Below are 16,833 nucleotides of genomic sequence, written 5' to 3'. Positions count from 1 at the left end.
CACTCTATTCCACGGGACGATTATCGTCCGTAGCGGCCGATATCGGCCGAATACGGACGATAATCGTTCCATGGAATAGGTCCTTAAGCTGCTCCTTTGGACACTAGGTGGAGGTGACCTTATGTGAACTGTACTGTACCATACTGTGGTAGAGGTGACCCTATGTAATACTGTGATAGGCCCTCCCAGCATTACAAAGAAGCTACAACGTTGCAGATACAGCCAGTCAGGGATTTGTTTACATCAGCCATCTCAGAAGGGAGGGGGAGGAGGGGGAGACAGAGAGAAGGGCTCACACACAGATTTTTGTGTCTTCAGCAGAAAGCAGTAGCCCAGAACTGGGGGAAGGAGACTGAATAGATAATAACAAGTATGGAAGGAATTGTTAGTCTCACCATGGGCAGCAACATATCAAAAGTTATGTTTGAGTGGAATACCCCTTTAATTGTCATCCCGTTGATCCCAAGATAAAACCAGAGGAGTGTGTAGCACTCACCAGTCAGCAGAACCTCCAACTCTTTTGCTCCATTTATTGTAATGTAGCAAATAAGTCGGATTTGATTGACAGACAAGGTGAGGCGCCCTCTGCCTCTCTGTCCCTCTTGTTTTTTTTGTTTTTTTTACATGAAGCGTGGGGCATGTCGGTGGCGTGGTCCTTTTTTTAACCACCGTCTGGTTCCCGCACATGGCGCCAATCTATCCCGATCCTGTCTAATTGGTCTTTGATCAGCCCTGGGCAGTTCTTCCATTGGCCTTTGGATCACCCGTTGCCTCTTCCATCTGGATCAACAAGTTTATTATAGAAACCTTGAAAATAACAGAAAGAGTCTGAGTACTATGTGGATAGAACGCTACATGTAGGTCCATTACCATAGTCATCCTTAACGTGACCTGTGCTTAACTCCAGGTGGGTCCTCTCCAAAACCATAAAGGAAGATGCAGACGAAGACATCGCTAAATATGATGGTAAGAACCGTGGGGGTGGGCTAGCCTCATACAAGGGGCGGGGGAGCACCGATACGCAAGTCTTGTGCAATAGGTTAGGTTCGCTGCGTTACATATCAAGGCTATGTTCACACCATGTAAAGGAATGGGAGAACCACGGCTGAAGTTTTCAGAATTCATTTGTTTACATTGGTATCAATAGAACAACGGCCACTGTTGTGCACCCTATGTAGCTCACAACGGACATTGTACATGGAAGTCGATGGTTAATTATTTCCCAGGTACACTCATAGGGCCAGCAGTACTGCAGTATTGGCCGGAGGAACACGGAATGGCCGCTGTTTTACAGCGTCTGAATGTAGCCCAAATCTGCAAACTATCTGCAGGGAAATCCTAAGGGCGCCCTCACTCACACTTTTTGTCTGGCGTTTTTAAGGCCCAAAAAAAAAAAAAAAAAACACCAATTTCGTACATGGTGTTTTTTTTCTAGCTTTTTTGAGTTTAACGCCAGAAGAGAGAAAAACCCAACCCCAAAAAACACCATGGAAGAGATTCATCAAACATGGTGTAAAGTGACACTGGCTCAGTCGCCCCCGGCAACCAATCAGATTCCACCTTTCATTTTCCAAAGAGTCTGTGAGGAATGAAAGGTGGAATCTGATTGGTTGCTAGGGGCGACTGAGCCAGTTTCACTTTACACCATGTTTGATAAATCTCCCTGCCATTTGCCATCTGCTGCCATTTTTATTGGCGTTTTTCCATTAATTTTAGACCTAAAACAAATCCGCACTGAATTGTTTTCCTTTGGTTTAGAATCTACAGTGGCCTCGGATCTGTAGGAAATCCCCAGAAAATCCACCCAATCACATGACTTACATGAATTTTATAGCAGTTTTAGTTTTTTTACTGTTAAATTTAGTGCGGGAAATCTGCAACAAATTTTTGATCTTTCCACAATATTATTTGTTAAAAATTTGAGAAAGTCCTACAGTCCCAGGTCAGTATCCATGATGACATTTCACACAATATTTAGACGCAACATGTAAAATCTTATTTCTCTACTCGCCTGCTACAGCTTTCTCTCACAGATTTTAGTTGCTCTGACCGGCAGCAGTTTCTTCCTGTGTGAATGGATACTTACTTATCCTATATCTGTGCTCTGTGCTTCTGTTAGTTTGATTCCTCTAGAACCCCAGAAGATGTGAACCCTGCTAGTGGACCATTAGGCCCAATCCCAGTAGCGTACGAATACATGGGGTGGATTTACAGTTGAAAGTTCTCAGCTTTTCCAAATTGTGCAGATATTGCTGGCATTTGGATTTTTTGTTTTTACGAGGAATTTTAAGAAACTCTGTAATAGGCTTTATTAGGCACAAAAGCCTCTTTCTGTACTCAAAAAGCTGTTTTCCAGCCTCCCCCCTCCCTCACTTCTTATCTGTTCATTATCAGGCAAAGCCATCTACATTACAGAGGAGCAAAGTGAAGACTGGTTTGCTGAGTCCATTATAACCTATGGGGGGGCAGGCTGAGGGGGATGAGTGAGCAGGAAGAGAAGCAGCTGTACAGTTTGGAGACTGTCTGGGCACAGAAAATGCTGAATTCACAGGTCAGAAAGATCAGTGCTTATCTGGGAGCTTGGTGAGAGAAGATTGCAGTAGTGTTGTGCAGGGCTGCCTTTTCTCCTCTCTCTGCTCCCTCATCCCCTCTCCATAGAGCAAAATAGACACAGAAATCCTGCTTCTTCTGAAGTGTGTGTGTGGGGGGGGGGGGAGGTAGGAAAACAGCTTTTTCAATACAGAAGGAAGCTCTTTTGCTTAATAAAAACCTATTACAGTTTCTTAAAATTGCTTGTACTATTGATACTTATTGATTCCTAAAAAGTGACATTTACATGACCAGTTTGCTTTACAGCAAATATTGTGGATTGGCCATGTGTGTATGTTCCCTATATCTGACATGGGAATATTTTTGTCCAGGCTATGGGTATTATTTCGGATTACAGGGATTAGGACTGAGTGCATAGTAACCCAGCTTCAATACCAACCCCCAATACCCCAAAAACTCCTAGCAGATATAGCGTCTCTATCAGGGGGGTCAAACTCAGGCCCTCCAGCTGTTGCAAAACTACAACTCCCATCATGCCTGGACAGCCAAAGCTAAAGCTTATCTCACATATCCAGGCATGATGGGAGTTGTAGTTTTGTAACTAGATCATGCCCAGAGTGATGTCGCTCACTAATAGCTCTAGTAATTGGGAAGTTGGATGACGTGTTACCAAGGACGTGGGTTGTGGGGTTTTTTTTACTGTGAAAAATAAAATAAAGACCTTGTGTAATACTCTGCCTAAGGTTACTTTGTACATACTCTATACTTTATACTTATATTTTAGGTGAATGGAAAATAGAGGAACTGAAGGAGAACAAGTTATCAGGAGACCTGGGTCTGGTGCTGAAGTCCACGGCGAGGCACCACGCCATTGCCGCAAAACTAAAGAAGCCTTTTATCTTTGAGAGTGACCCTCTGATTGTCCAGTAAGTTCTCATGTATCATCCTATGGATAGAAAGAAGCTGCGTGTCTGTGTGCCACATTGCAGTGAAGATTACAAAAAAACCCCCAGAATGGCTGCTTTCTTCCAAACACAGGACCACCCTTGTCCAGGGGTTGTGTGTGCTTTTGCAGTTTAACCTCTTTTGCTTCAGTAGAGTGACGGGCCGACTGTGAGGAGTAAACGATTGCTGTCAGCGCTCGTTTGCTCCTTGTTCCCCCATCACAGCGAGGGGCCACAGGGAAGTGCGGGGGGGCTGCCCGGGTGATCATTGATTGTCCGGGCAGCCCATAGAGGATAGTGGTGGTCTGCTGCCACTCCTATTCCTCGGAAAGATGGCAGCACATCGCTGCTATCCCAGTCGTTTGTCTTTCAACATGGATGAAAGACAAACAACAGCAACGATCAGACGACATGACCAATGCAGCTGATCTTGGCCTTTTATTCTACGGGACGATTATCGGCCGTATAATCGTTTTGTGGAATAGGACGTTAAAGCTGCAATAACAGACACAACCTCGTGATAGGCGCACTGATTGAAGATGAGCGAATCTCGAGCACGATAGGGTTCATCCAAACCTGAACGCTCTGCATTTGATTATCGATGGCTGAAGAAGTTGGATGGTACCCTAAGGATGCCTTCACACGTACCGGATCCGCAGCCGATTTGGTAGTGTGAAGGTCTATGGGGTTACATATCTGCAGCGGAATTTTCATTCCACTGCGGATATGTAACCCGGCCCCTTTAACCCCCGCAGCCCCAACCCAGAGCATACATCACCTGCTCCAGGCTCCTGCTTGCTTCGGGGCCTTCCAGCATCTCCCGGCGGTCAGCCAATCAGTGCGCTGGTCCGCCGCAGTGAACTGATTGGCTGACTGCCGGGTGATGCCGGGAGACTCTGAAGCAAGCAGGAGCCTGGAGCAGGTGATGTATGCTCCAGAGCTGCCCCTGGCCCGGAGCATACATTACCTGCTCGGTACCCCGGCTGTGTGTAAGACTCCTGATTCCTCATCAGCCAATCAGTGCACGGCAGCACTGATTGGCTGATGGGACCGACAGGAGCCGGGAGCTTCGCACACAGCCTGGTCGCCGAGCAGGTAATGTATGCTCCGGGCGGCCAGGGATTAAAGGGGCCGGGTCCCATATCCGCAGTGGAGTGAAAATTCCGGATCAGTTACGTGTGAAGGCAGCTGCCTGGAAAACATGAATATCCTCATAGGCTGTATCCATGTTTTTCAGGACTCCCTAGGGCTGCATCTAACTTCTTCAGCCACCTGTAATCAAATGCAGAACGTTCAGGTTCGGATTAACCCTAGCCTGCCCGAGAATCGCTCATCTCTAACTCTGATGTTTCTACAGCTCAGCTGCCTTGTCTTTCTAGGCCATTTAACAACAGATGTGATAAACCGATATGTGTTCTAGACTTGAGTAAGGAGAATGTGTACATGTACTAATACTAGCAGGGGCATGAAATATCCAGAACAATGTAATTATACAGTGATTTTAAAGGGGTACTCCAGCGAAAATCTTTTTCTTTCAAATCAACTGGTTTCAAAAAGTTATATAGATTTGTAATTTACTTCTATTTAATATTCTCCAGTCTTCCAGTACTTATCAGCTGCTGTGTGTCCTGCAGGAAGTGGTGTATTCTTTCCAGTCTGATACAGTGCTCTCTGCTGCCACCTCTGCCCATGTCAGGAACTGTCCAGAGCAGGAGAGGTTTTCTATGGGGATTTGCTGCTGCTCTGGACAGTTCCTGACATGGACAGAGGTGGCAGCAGAGAGCACTGTATCAGACTGGAAAGAATACACCACTTCCTGCAGGTCATACAGCAGCTGATAAGTACTGGAAGACTAGAGATTTTTAAATAGAAGTAAACTACAAAATTGTTTGGTATCTACTCCGGGTTTGGGCTAAAATGATGATTGGAATACAGATCTATTGCAGTATTATTTATTCCTGCTATTTTATATTTTCATTCAGGTATGAGGTGAACTTCCAGGATGGCATTGATTGTGGGGGCGCATATATCAAACTTCTATCTCATTCAAGTGATCTGAATCTGGTGTGTGAGTTGAGTGGTTTTTGCTATATCCTTTTTTTATATTTCACATATCACAAGTTAAAACTGGGAGCCTTCCGATAGATATCAATGCGTTCCGATAGATATCAATGTTATACTTTCCAGCACTTCCAGTATGTGTCCTGCTTTGAAAAATAAGGGAAAAGGTAAAAAGTGCACCTGTCATTTCAAACAACGCTGTAAAAACCAATAGAACAAGCTAATATAAGAAACTGTAATATATCTTATTAGACAAAAGAGCATCCTTCTGTACTCACAAGGCTGTTCTTCCTCCTCCTCTACGTCACTTGTTATATGTTCATCACAAAGGGGAAAGCCGTAAACAGCAGTGTGAGTGCGGTGTTACACTGCCCATCCAAGCTTATGGAGGGGGGAGGGGCAGAGAGGGATGAGTGAGCAGAAAGTGTCTGTGCCCAATAGAATTCCAGGAATTAATCCAGATCTTCTTACTGGCCTAAGGCCCTTTTCACACTTGCATCTCAGTTTTTACTGTCAGGAAATCCTGATCAGGAGTCTTCAGGAAACCATCAGTTTTTCCTGACAGTAATCCGTAATTACAGGCAGGAAACCATCAGGATTACTTTCAGGATTTCAGTCAATTCAGTTATAGCGTCTGTAATTCAGAATGTGCATCAAGAAAGCGTCCATAATTACGGACACTCCCGTAGACTTCTATGGATCCATTCGTAATGGAATACCAGAAGAAAATAGGACAAGTTCTATAATTTTCTGACCTATTTTCTGGAATGGACGTCCTTCAGGAAAAATCCTCAGGGGTGTCCGTGCCCAATAGAACCCTATGGGTCAGGATAGATTTCCCTGATGCGGGAACCTTAGGCCACAGGCACATGGACATATGTGTTTTTACTGTCAGGAAATCCTGATCAGGAGGCTTCCGGAAGTGTTTCAGGAGGCTTCAGGAAACCATCAGTATTTCCTGACAGTAGTCAGTACTTAAAGTGACACTGTCACCCCCTTTGTGCATTCTGACTTCTCTACACAGGTGTAAAGGGTAAATTTAGCAGCTTTCATACCTTATTTTATATCATACGTCATGGTGCTTGTTCAAGTAAAAAGTCATCTTTTATCAACTGCAGATTGTGCTAAGTGGGCGGCGCTTTAGCCACGCCCACAGCGCCACAGTTGGCAGTGCCCCTTGACATCATAGGCACATACGCCCCGCACCCTCATCGACCATTGGAACAGGCTGGCCTGAAGGTGTAGGCCCCACCCCCTTTCGGTCGGCCCATACAATGGGCATCAAGGGGGCGGGGCCTATGTGCTAATGATGTCACAGAGGGGTGGGGCCAACGGTGATGCTGTGGGCAGGGCTACGTTGCGCTGTTGCCGTGAAGCCCCGCCCACTTAGCACAATCAGCAGATGATAAAAGATGACTTTTTACTTAAACAAGCACCATGACCTATGATATAAAATAAGGTATGAAAACCGCTAAATTTACCCTTTACACCTGTGTAGAGAAGTCAGAATTGTCACTTTTAGGTTAGGAAACCATCAATAATGCTTTTTAGGATTTCTCGATCACAAAAATAAATAAATAAATAAAAAAGATTCTCCAAATGAAAGGTGGAATCTGATTGGTTGCCGGGGGCAACTGAGCCAGTTTCACGTTACACCATGTTGGATAAATCTCCTCCTATGAGAACATAACAGGGGGTCGGAGTCTTCTAACCTGCTTTGTTTCCCATTATTAGGATGATGATGTTCTACACTAATAATAAAGGCTTTTGATGTAAAATGATTTTTCTTTGACGTTTCCCAGGAAGAATTCCACGATAGGACGGCGTATACCATCATGTTTGGTCCAGACAAGTGCGGAGAAGACTATAAGCTGCACTTCATCTTCCGGCATAAGAACCCTGTCATCGGGGATTATGACGAGAAACACGCAAAACGCCCTGAAGTTGACTTAAAGAAATTCTTTACTGACAAGAAGACGCATCTTTACACTTTAAGTATGTTACTACCGGAATAAAAGTGATATATATTGGAAATAGTGAGGGTGCAGCCGTGTAAAGAAATGTCTGCTTTAATAGTTATATAGATTTGTAATTTACTTCTATATAAAAATCTCTAGTCTTCCAGTACTTATCAACTGCTGTATGTCCTGCAGAAAGTGATGTATTCTTCCCGGTCTGACACAGTGCTCTCTGCTGCCACCTCTGTCCGTGTCAGGAACTGTCCAGAGCAGGAGAGGTTTTCTATGGGGATTTGCTACTGCTCTGGACAGTTCCTGACACGGACAGAGGTGGCAGCAGAGAGCACTGTGAGACACTTCCTGCAGGATATATAGTAGCTGATAAGTACTGGAAGACTGGAAGATTTTTTAAATAGAAGTAAATGACAAATCTCTGGCACTTTCACGCAGTAGTTGATTTAAAAGAAAACTTTTTTTTTGGTAAGCAACCCTATAAACCTTTACATGTGTTATAATGTGATGATGCATCATGGGATAGAAAGCAGATTTGAAAGAGAGAGAATGCAGTTTGCAATCTGACCCAGATGCAGATAGTGAAATGTGCGGATACAGCAGAGCTGGTATGAAACAGACGGCACTGCAGGAAAAGTAGTGGTGAGTGTGCATTATAGAGGCAAAAAATTGCCGGAGTGCTTCTTTAAATTAATGGGTTGTTAAATCAGGCATGATCCCAACTTTATTAAAGGGGAACTATCAGCAGGTCAGACAAATCTAACCTGCTGCTATGTCCCTATTGCACAGGAGACGCTGAGGAGGAAGGTATATCTCTTATAGTATGTCTCTTACCCTCCTCCTCAGCACCATTCCGGTAGTTTGATATATGGTCCTGTAAGACTGCTAGGAGCACTGCCCCCCCCCCCCATAGCGCCGATTCGGCCCATTACATTCATTATCCTTAGAAAGGGGCGGGCCAGAGGAGGAAGGTAAGAGACATACTATAAAGAGACATACCTTCCTCCTCTGCGTCTCCTGCGCAATAGAGATATATCGGCAGGTTAGATTCGTCTGACCTGCTGTTAGTTTCCCTTTAAGGGTTAGATTTCCAGTGCAATTCAGAATTGTTATTATTTGTAGGGATTGAATAGAATTCATGTTTCATGTCTCTATAGAGAACAATAACCATTAACCAATATTTCTTACTTACCAGTTCTAAAACCCGACAACACGTACGAAATACTGATCGATCAAACTGCTGTCAGCCAAGGAAGTCTTCTGGAAGACGTCATCCCGCCTCTGAATCCACCGAAAGAAATAGATGATCCAAAAGATAAGAAACCTTTAGAGTGGGATGAACGACCGAAAATTCCCGATCCCCACGCAGTCAGGCCGGAAGATTGGTAAGACCGGAATTATTTAGTTGTAACCAAGTGCAGTTCTATGATATCCGAATTAAAGGGGTACTCTTTTTCCTTCAAATCAACTGGTTTCAGAAAGTTATACAGATTAGCAATTTACGTCTATTAAACTATTTCAAGTCTTCCAGTACTCAACAGCTGCTGTATGTCCTGCAGGAAGTGGGATATTCTTTCCAGTCTGACACAGTGCTCTCTGCTGCCACCTCTGTCCATGTCAGGAACTGTCCAGAGCAGCAGCAAATCCCTATAGAAAACCTTTCCTGCTCTGGACAATTCCTGACATGGACAGAGGTGGCAGCAGAGAGCACTGTGTCAGACTGGAAAGAATACACAACTTTCTGCAGGACATACAGCAGCTGATAAGTACTGGGAGACTAGAGATTTTTAAACAGAAGTAAATTACAAATCTATATAATTTTCTGCCACCATTCGATTTGAATGAAAAAGATTTTTGCCAGAGTACCCCTTTAAAAAACAGAGAAATTAGAGCAGGATAAGCAGTTATTTTCACCTAACCAAAGCCAACCATTAATAATACATGAATGTAAGGAAATTCCATAGACATTTTGGGTTGGATTACATGATGGTGATAATCTATGTGTCTAGTTATGAATTTTCCATGTTGATCAAATGCATTTACTGTAAAGGGTCAAAAGTCTCAGCACACCCTTTCATTTCAGAAACTAAAGAGGAAGTGACTTATCTGAATACAGAAAGTAATGAGTGATGGGGGTCTATCTTTTAGGCCAGGGGTGTCAAGCGCAGGCGCTCCAGCTGTTGCAGAACTATAATTCCCATTATGCCTGGACAGCCGAAGGCTGTCCAGGCATGATGGGAATTGTAGTTCTGCAACAGCTGGAGGGCCTGAGTTTAACACCTGTGTTTTAGGCTATGTCTGGAACATAGCTACCATCTTGGATCAAGGGTAAGTTTTACCAACAGGAAGGTGGCCATGTAGCATATCAAAGAAGACCAGAATTATTTCAGAAATCGATGGCTACAATCAGATTTGCAATATCTCTTGTGGTTCACAAGTTAGGCCCCTAGTCCAGGGGCCAATTGTGAGGAGCAAACTAGCATTGTCAGCGTTCGTTTGCTCCTTGTTCCCCACTCGCTGCCACCGCTATTACACTCGGCAGCAGCGAGCGGGTGGTAGCGGGAGGGGCCGAGGGAAGCTGCGGAGGGGGGCTGCCCATAGAGGGTAGTGGCAGTCTGCTATCACAGTCGTTTTTTTTTCGACATGGTTGAAACACAATCGACTGCAACCATCAGCCGACATGAACGATCAACGATATCGGCCGAGTATGGCCGATAATCGTAGCAACAACCAAAAACATTCCCTGTGATGTGCGGCTATTTAACGTGCTGTCCATGGTGCTGAACACAGAGCTGAAGGTGCCGGATCCAATCGTATGAACCCACATGAGAACTTTTTGTTGACAATCCCTTTGAACTTAAAATGTATAAATTCCCTATGGGAAAACTTAGTCTTGAGTGAATCTGTAACGCTGTGCAGAGTGTAACCTCTCACTTATGTAAAGTCAAGAGGAATTAAAGGGGTACTCCAGCGGGGGGGCACTTTTTTGCTGGGATCGGGGAGGAGGTGGCCGAGGGAAAAGACGTCCACTCACCTCCCTTGTTCCAGCGACGGGTCCCGCATCACGGCGCTCCGGTGCCCGATTCCCGGCCGCTTCCGGGTGTCTGACACGGGCCCAAGATGTGACGTCTCAGGTCCGCTCAGCCACTCAGTGAAGGAGGCGGGATCCGTTTCAAGTCCGCTCAGATCCCGCCTCCTTCACTGAGTGGCTGAGCGGACCTGAGACGTCACGTCTTGGGCCCGTGTCAGACACCCGGAAGCGGCCGGGAACCGAAGCGCCGCGATGCGGGACCCGGCGCTGGAACCAGGGAGGTCAGTGGACATCTTTACCCTCGGCCACCTCCTCCCCGGTCCCAGCAAAAAAGTGCCCCCACACTGGAGTACCCCTTTAATAATTTAGATAGATAATAACTCCATGTTGGAGGACTATAGAAAGCCAGGAGAGACGGACCGAATGCACTTATAATAATCTGCTCTAAGTGATTTCTATTGATCGCCTCTTCCCCGGCTCATTGATCCTATTAGTTGTACATTATAGTCACATGATTTCTCTGCTGGCATTTTATCCTCCTTATTGGATTTATTGTATTACATGTGTGTTATTATAATTGTATATACTAATGTACGCTGTAGGGATGAAGGAGGGTCGGCGAAAATAGAGGATGTGAATGCTGGGAGACCGGAGGGCTGGATGGAGGATGAGCCTCACCTGGTACCCGACCCGGAGGCTCAGAAGCCAAATGACTGGTAAGAAGCTGCTTTTACTTTTAGGACTTTATTGTTATATGTATAATTTACCAACCATTCAATCTAGAATCACCCAGAAACTACTCTGCTGATATATCAGGAACGTGTTTAAAGAGGTACTCCGGCCAAAATCTTTTCTTTCAAGTCAACTGGTTTCAGAAATTTCTATAGATTTGTAATTTACTTCTATTTTAAAAATCTTAAGTCTTCCAGTACTTATCACCTGCTGCATGTCCTGCAGGAAGTGGTGTATTATTTCCAGTCTGACACAGCGCTCTCTGCTGCCTCCTCTGTCCATGTCAGGAACTGTCCAGAGCAGCAGCAAATACCCATAGAAAACCTCTCCTGTTCTGGACAGTTCCTGACATGGACAGAGGTGGCAGCAGAGAGCACTGTGTCAGACTGGAAATAATACACCACTTCCTGCAGGGCATACAGCAGGTGATAAGTACTGGAAGACTTAAGATTTTTAAATAGAAGTAAATTGCAAGTCTATCCCATAGGTGGGATGTGCAGCAGCTCCTCTCTCTCTCTAGGTTGTATATAATAGTGCGCTGTGCAGTATACAAATTTCTAGTGAAAATTCTGATCAGACGTTAAAGGGGAATCAGCAGCTTAGAGGAATATAACCTGCTGATATGTCCTTATTGCACAGAAGAGGAAGGTATGTCTCTTATAGCATGTCTCTTACCCTCCTCCTCAGTGCCGTTCCTGGGCAGATAGTCATGTGCTCCATGTCTCACACCCCTAACTGCACCGGAACAGCGCCGAGCATGAAGGTGGGAGACATACTATAAGAGACATACCTTCCTCCTCGGCGTCACCTGTGCAATAGGGACATATCAGCAGTTTAGATTTGTCTAACCTGCTAATAGTTCCCCTTTAAGCCAGCAGGGAATGCTGGAAGATTTCAGCTCTGAGGCAGAATGAGAAATGCAGCTCTGGATATTAATTCAGGCCGTTATTCCTCATATTAGGGTCTCAACTTTTTATGTATCTCTACAGTATTTTTCCAGTCCACATCCATATACCAGTCTCCTATCTGAAAGACTTTGTGATATAAATGTTTAGCAGCCATAGGTATATAGTGCAGTGTATTCTGTATATATATATATACTGTATAATTTGCATGGTATTACAATATTATGAAGGTTTCCTTTGGCGTTGGTAGGAATGATGACATGGATGGAGAATGGGAAGCTCCTCTAGTTTCTAACCCGAAGTGTAAGACGGCGCCTGGATGTGGAGAGTGGACCCCCCCGCTTATAGACAATCCCAACTACAAGGGACCATGGAAGCCCCCGATGATTGAGAACCCTGATTACCAGGTGATGACTCTATATCTGGGGTGGGGGACCTTAGCTCTCCAGCTGTTGCAAAACTACAACTCCCATGATGCCTGGCTGTCCATGTATGATGGGAGTTGTGGTTTTGCACCAGCTGGAGAGCCAAGGTTCCCCATCCCTGCTCTATATGGTCCCATCTACTTTACACCACCTGTATAACAAATCTTTATCTTTTATTGTTTGCTTATGTACAGGGAATTTGGAAACCGCGTAAAATCCCGAACCCGCATTATTTCGAGGATCTTAATCCGTTCAGAATGACTCCGTTCAGTGCGGTCGGCTTGGAGCTTTGGTCAATGACTCCCGATATTTATTTTGACAACTTTATCATCTGCACAGAGAAGGAGGTGGCCGACCGCTGGGCGTCTGATAGCTGGGGACTGAAGAAACTGGTGGCCAGCGCCAATGAGGTTTGCCATGGCTTACACCAACCCACATTTGTCTGTGTATATAGGTGATATTGCACCATAAAAACAGATTTCATATATACCATGTTACCCCGAAAATAAGGCAGTGTCTTAGAGAATTTTTGGGAGCAAAAATTTATATAAGTCATATTTTCAGGGGATGTTTCCATGAAAAAGAATTCACATGTCACATGCACAGAATGGCGGCTTCCGCCCACCACAGCACACTTATACAGCACAGCAGGGACAGATTACAGTAGGGCGGCTACTGGCCATCAGGAGGAGCTCACCACAGCACACTCCTACAGCACAGCAGGGACAGCGTTTGGTATGGTGGCTTCCGGCCACCAGGAGGAACTCACCACAACACACTACCCACACTACTACAGCACAGCAGGGACAGCGTATGGTATGATGGCTTCTGGCCACCAGGGAGAGCTCACCACAGGACACTTGTACAGCACAGCAGGGACATACAGTATGGTAGCTTCAGGCCACCGGGGCTGTCTACCACAACACTCTCGTACAGCACAGCAGGGACAGCATACGGTATGGCGGCAGGTGGCGGGCTATCGACAGACTGTGCAGCCCTACATCTGGCGGTAGGGGACAACGGGGTTGGCGGTAGGTGATGGTCTTCATGTCCTGCAACAAATGGTGAAGGTAGGGGACATTGGCAGCGGGCTAAAAAGAATCCCATCTGTTCGGTGGGCATGCTTCCAAACAAAACTTTTGCTAGGTCTTACTTTCGGGGGAGGCCTTATTTTTAGTAATTCAGCAAAACCTCCACTAGGTCTTATTTTCAGGGAAAACAGGGTATATATATATATATATATATATATATATATATATATATATATATATATATATATATATATATAGTCATGAAAAAGAGAAGTGGCCTCTTTGAATTCTACAGTTTTATGTTTCATGACATAATAGAAGCATCTGCCTGAATAAGATTCTAATCCATGTTGACAAGTAGATTAATTTTAAAAGCTTGAGGCTGCGGCCACGTCTTAGTTTGTTGAGGTGTATAGGGGTCAGGCCGGGTTGGTTGGGCTGATGGACGGCAGATGCTTCTTCTATAACCTTTCTTCCAGCCAGGCATGATTAATCAACTCCTGAGTGCTGCAGAGGAGCGACCCTGGCTGTGGGGCCTGTACATCCTGACCGCTGCCCTCCCCGTGGGCCTTCTGGTCCTGTTCTGCTGGCCCAGAAAGGTTAGGACATTCGCTGTTCTTGTTTTTACCATTTACCATCATTACTACATTTCTGAGCCATGTAATAAACTTATTTTGTGCTCTTTTTTTCCATAGAAAATTGAAGAAGAGGAGGATGCAGACTTCTCAATGAGCGATTTCCTAGATCCTGATGAAAACGATTTAACTGTGCAGAAAGATATAAAGAAGGGGGATTTGGAAAGCCCTGACGTTCATAGGAAGGCGACCCTGGACAACGGTGAACATCTTTTTGACTGAATATCTATATACTAGCGTGATCCGTGCATAATATTAGCCTGGCTTTATTTTACTACAATGTGTTTGAGGAGCAACAATGTAAATAACCGATGTGAAAATTTCACCCCGACACATTTACTAAGGCCGGTGCACCTGAATTCTGGCTTGTATTGTGCAGATTCTGTACAGGACATTTATTTATGATTTAGCATATCTTTACATCTATATAGATCACTGTGTACTGTCTGGCACCCAAGGAGTTAAGCGGAGATGCTGTGCATCGCTACTTAACTTCTTCCTGGCTAACTGTGCAGAAGGCATACAGTGTAAGTCTGCTGCTCATACCAATTGTGAGGACTTTATTAATAGGATAGTGCAAGTGAAGGTGGGTAAGACAGTGAGTAACCAGTGTCTGTATGTACAGGTCTAAGGGCTAAGAGTGAAGGGTACTGGTGATTGTAGGGGGTAAGGGCCGTATTAGACAGCCCTTACGTTCAGACGTTTCAAGAGATGTCTTTGTTACGTTGTAACACTTCCTTGGCCTGCCTGGTCTCTAGATGTATGACTCCGTTTGGAATCCCGCCAGCCTCACTATCTCAATGCTATGCATAGGGCGCCTCGGCTCGTCACTCAAAGAATTGACATGTCAATTCTTTGAGCAGGGAGTCGCAGAGATCGGAGGCGCCCTATATATAATGTTGAGATAGTGAGGCAAGTGGGATTCCGAGCGGAATCCCTATAAACCTAAAAGAAATCACTGAACCTCAATATTATTCACAAAAATAGAAAAACCTTTATTGATAAAAACACATAATTAGGACAGTACATAGAAACAATGAATCAAAATATTAAAAACAATGAACATACAAACGGGGGGTACTGCAGGTGGACATATGAGAATGTAAACTAGATACTGTGAGCTTCTGTTGTAGCAGGTATCGCTATTGTAACTGACCTATAAAGGTCTCTCACAAGAAGTACCAGTAATGCAATATTAAATAGTAGCAGAAATCCATTACCAAAGTATGAGTGATGGAACCGTCCACCGGCTGCCCCCGCCCCGTTGAGATAGTGAGGCAGGCTGGATTCCAAGTGGAATCCCGCCTGCCTCACTATTTCAATTTCCGCCTGTTTTCTGCAGTGTGAACAGGCCCTCAGAGTGTGTGGGATCTACAGGCCCAGCTGCAACATCTGTGTGTAAATGTGCCATACTAAAAACCTGTCTGCCTCCATGCCCTCACTCATGCCCAGTCACCCGCTTCATCAGTCTCCAGCAAGTACTGACACAATGTAAAGCTAATACACGCGCGTCCCTATACGAATGATCTGCAGCTTAGCGGTCTCTTATTTTCCATCTGACTTTATGGCTTTACCATCTGTGGGGACCTATAAGAGAAACAGATCATTGATCTCAGGGAGACGAAAGATAACACTGCCGTCTGCTAGTTAAAGCGTTCAATGCAGTGAAATCCTAGGTGCATTGCTCCCTGGGACCTGACTGGGGTCGTTATTAACTAGGGATGTACTTGTATCAATAGCGCACACCTGTCTTACCGCATAGCATACGAGTGCTGTGCTCTCTGGTTTACTCTACTTTCAACAGTGGCATTAAATGATGTGCAATATTACTCTTATACATAACCTGTTCATCCTTTGGAATCCGCCCATGCATAGAATGGAGTATATGACATAGGTGGAGATGCGCGCCCGCCCGCCACAGTCTGCGAGTGGGTGGGAGCTACGGAATGCGCAACGGGTTTTCCGTCGCCATTCTGTAGTGCGCATGTACCCTAATGAAGACGGCTTTTGCCTGATGAACAGATAAGAAGGGGGGGGGGGGAGGCTGGGAAACAGCTTTTTGAGTACAGAAAGAGTTTTTATTAAGCAAAAAAAAAGCCTATTACAGAGTTTCTTAAAATCGCTTGTACTATTGATTTCTGCAAAAAATTTTTTTAAATGACAGTCACACTATAAATATCAGTACAGTGGTGATACCTAGAGTATCTGGGGGGGGGGGGGGTCCGACATGATATCAGCAATGTCAGTGATCTTAGCCATGTCTTCTAATAAAACCGTTTTTATATGATAGGCGATGTAGATGATAGGACAGAAAATGAGGAGGAAGATGAAGAATTCAGTCAAGAAGATGAAGATGCTGAAGAGGCAGTAAATCAGTCTTCAGATGATGAGGTAAATGTAGACCAGGGGTGGGGAACCTTTTCCATGTCGAGGGCCGGTCGGGCATTAATAAAATCATTCGAGGGCCGCATACCGTGCGCGGCAGTTAGTAGCGGGGGTTTGCAGCACCCAGGACAAGGCATAGTATTGTTCCCCTAGTGCCCCTGCTA

At 45.0% G+C, this 16,833-nt stretch overlaps 1 protein-coding gene across 3 annotated transcripts in view; it reads left to right on the top strand.

Moving 5' to 3' along the window:
* The window catches only part of CLGN (calmegin), a 30,809-nt gene that overhangs the window by 11,077 nt on the left and 2,899 nt on the right, over positions 1 to 16,833 (top strand). For all 3 annotated transcript variants that reach the window (XM_069976856.1, XM_069976854.1, XM_069976855.1), the window contains exons 4-14: positions 908 to 966; positions 3,335 to 3,476; positions 5,477 to 5,558; positions 7,358 to 7,550; positions 8,721 to 8,910; positions 11,159 to 11,272; positions 12,444 to 12,600; positions 12,813 to 13,028; positions 14,129 to 14,248; positions 14,345 to 14,486; positions 16,575 to 16,675. In XM_069976856.1, the coding sequence (XP_069832957.1) occupies positions 908 to 966; positions 3,335 to 3,476; positions 5,477 to 5,558; positions 7,358 to 7,550; positions 8,721 to 8,910; positions 11,159 to 11,272; positions 12,444 to 12,600; positions 12,813 to 13,028; positions 14,129 to 14,248; positions 14,345 to 14,486; positions 16,575 to 16,675 (1,516 nt within the window). The remainder of the gene's footprint in view (positions 1 to 907; positions 967 to 3,334; positions 3,477 to 5,476; positions 5,559 to 7,357; positions 7,551 to 8,720; positions 8,911 to 11,158; positions 11,273 to 12,443; positions 12,601 to 12,812; positions 13,029 to 14,128; positions 14,249 to 14,344; positions 14,487 to 16,574; positions 16,676 to 16,833) is intronic.

The sequence above is a fragment of the Dendropsophus ebraccatus genome, chromosome 7 (genome assembly GCF_027789765.1).
Source record: "Dendropsophus ebraccatus isolate aDenEbr1 chromosome 7, aDenEbr1.pat, whole genome shotgun sequence".
Taxonomy (NCBI): Eukaryota; Metazoa; Chordata; class Amphibia; order Anura; family Hylidae; genus Dendropsophus; species Dendropsophus ebraccatus.
The sequence above is the reverse complement of the archived record's forward strand: the minus strand, read 5'-3'. Positions and strand labels throughout refer to the sequence as shown.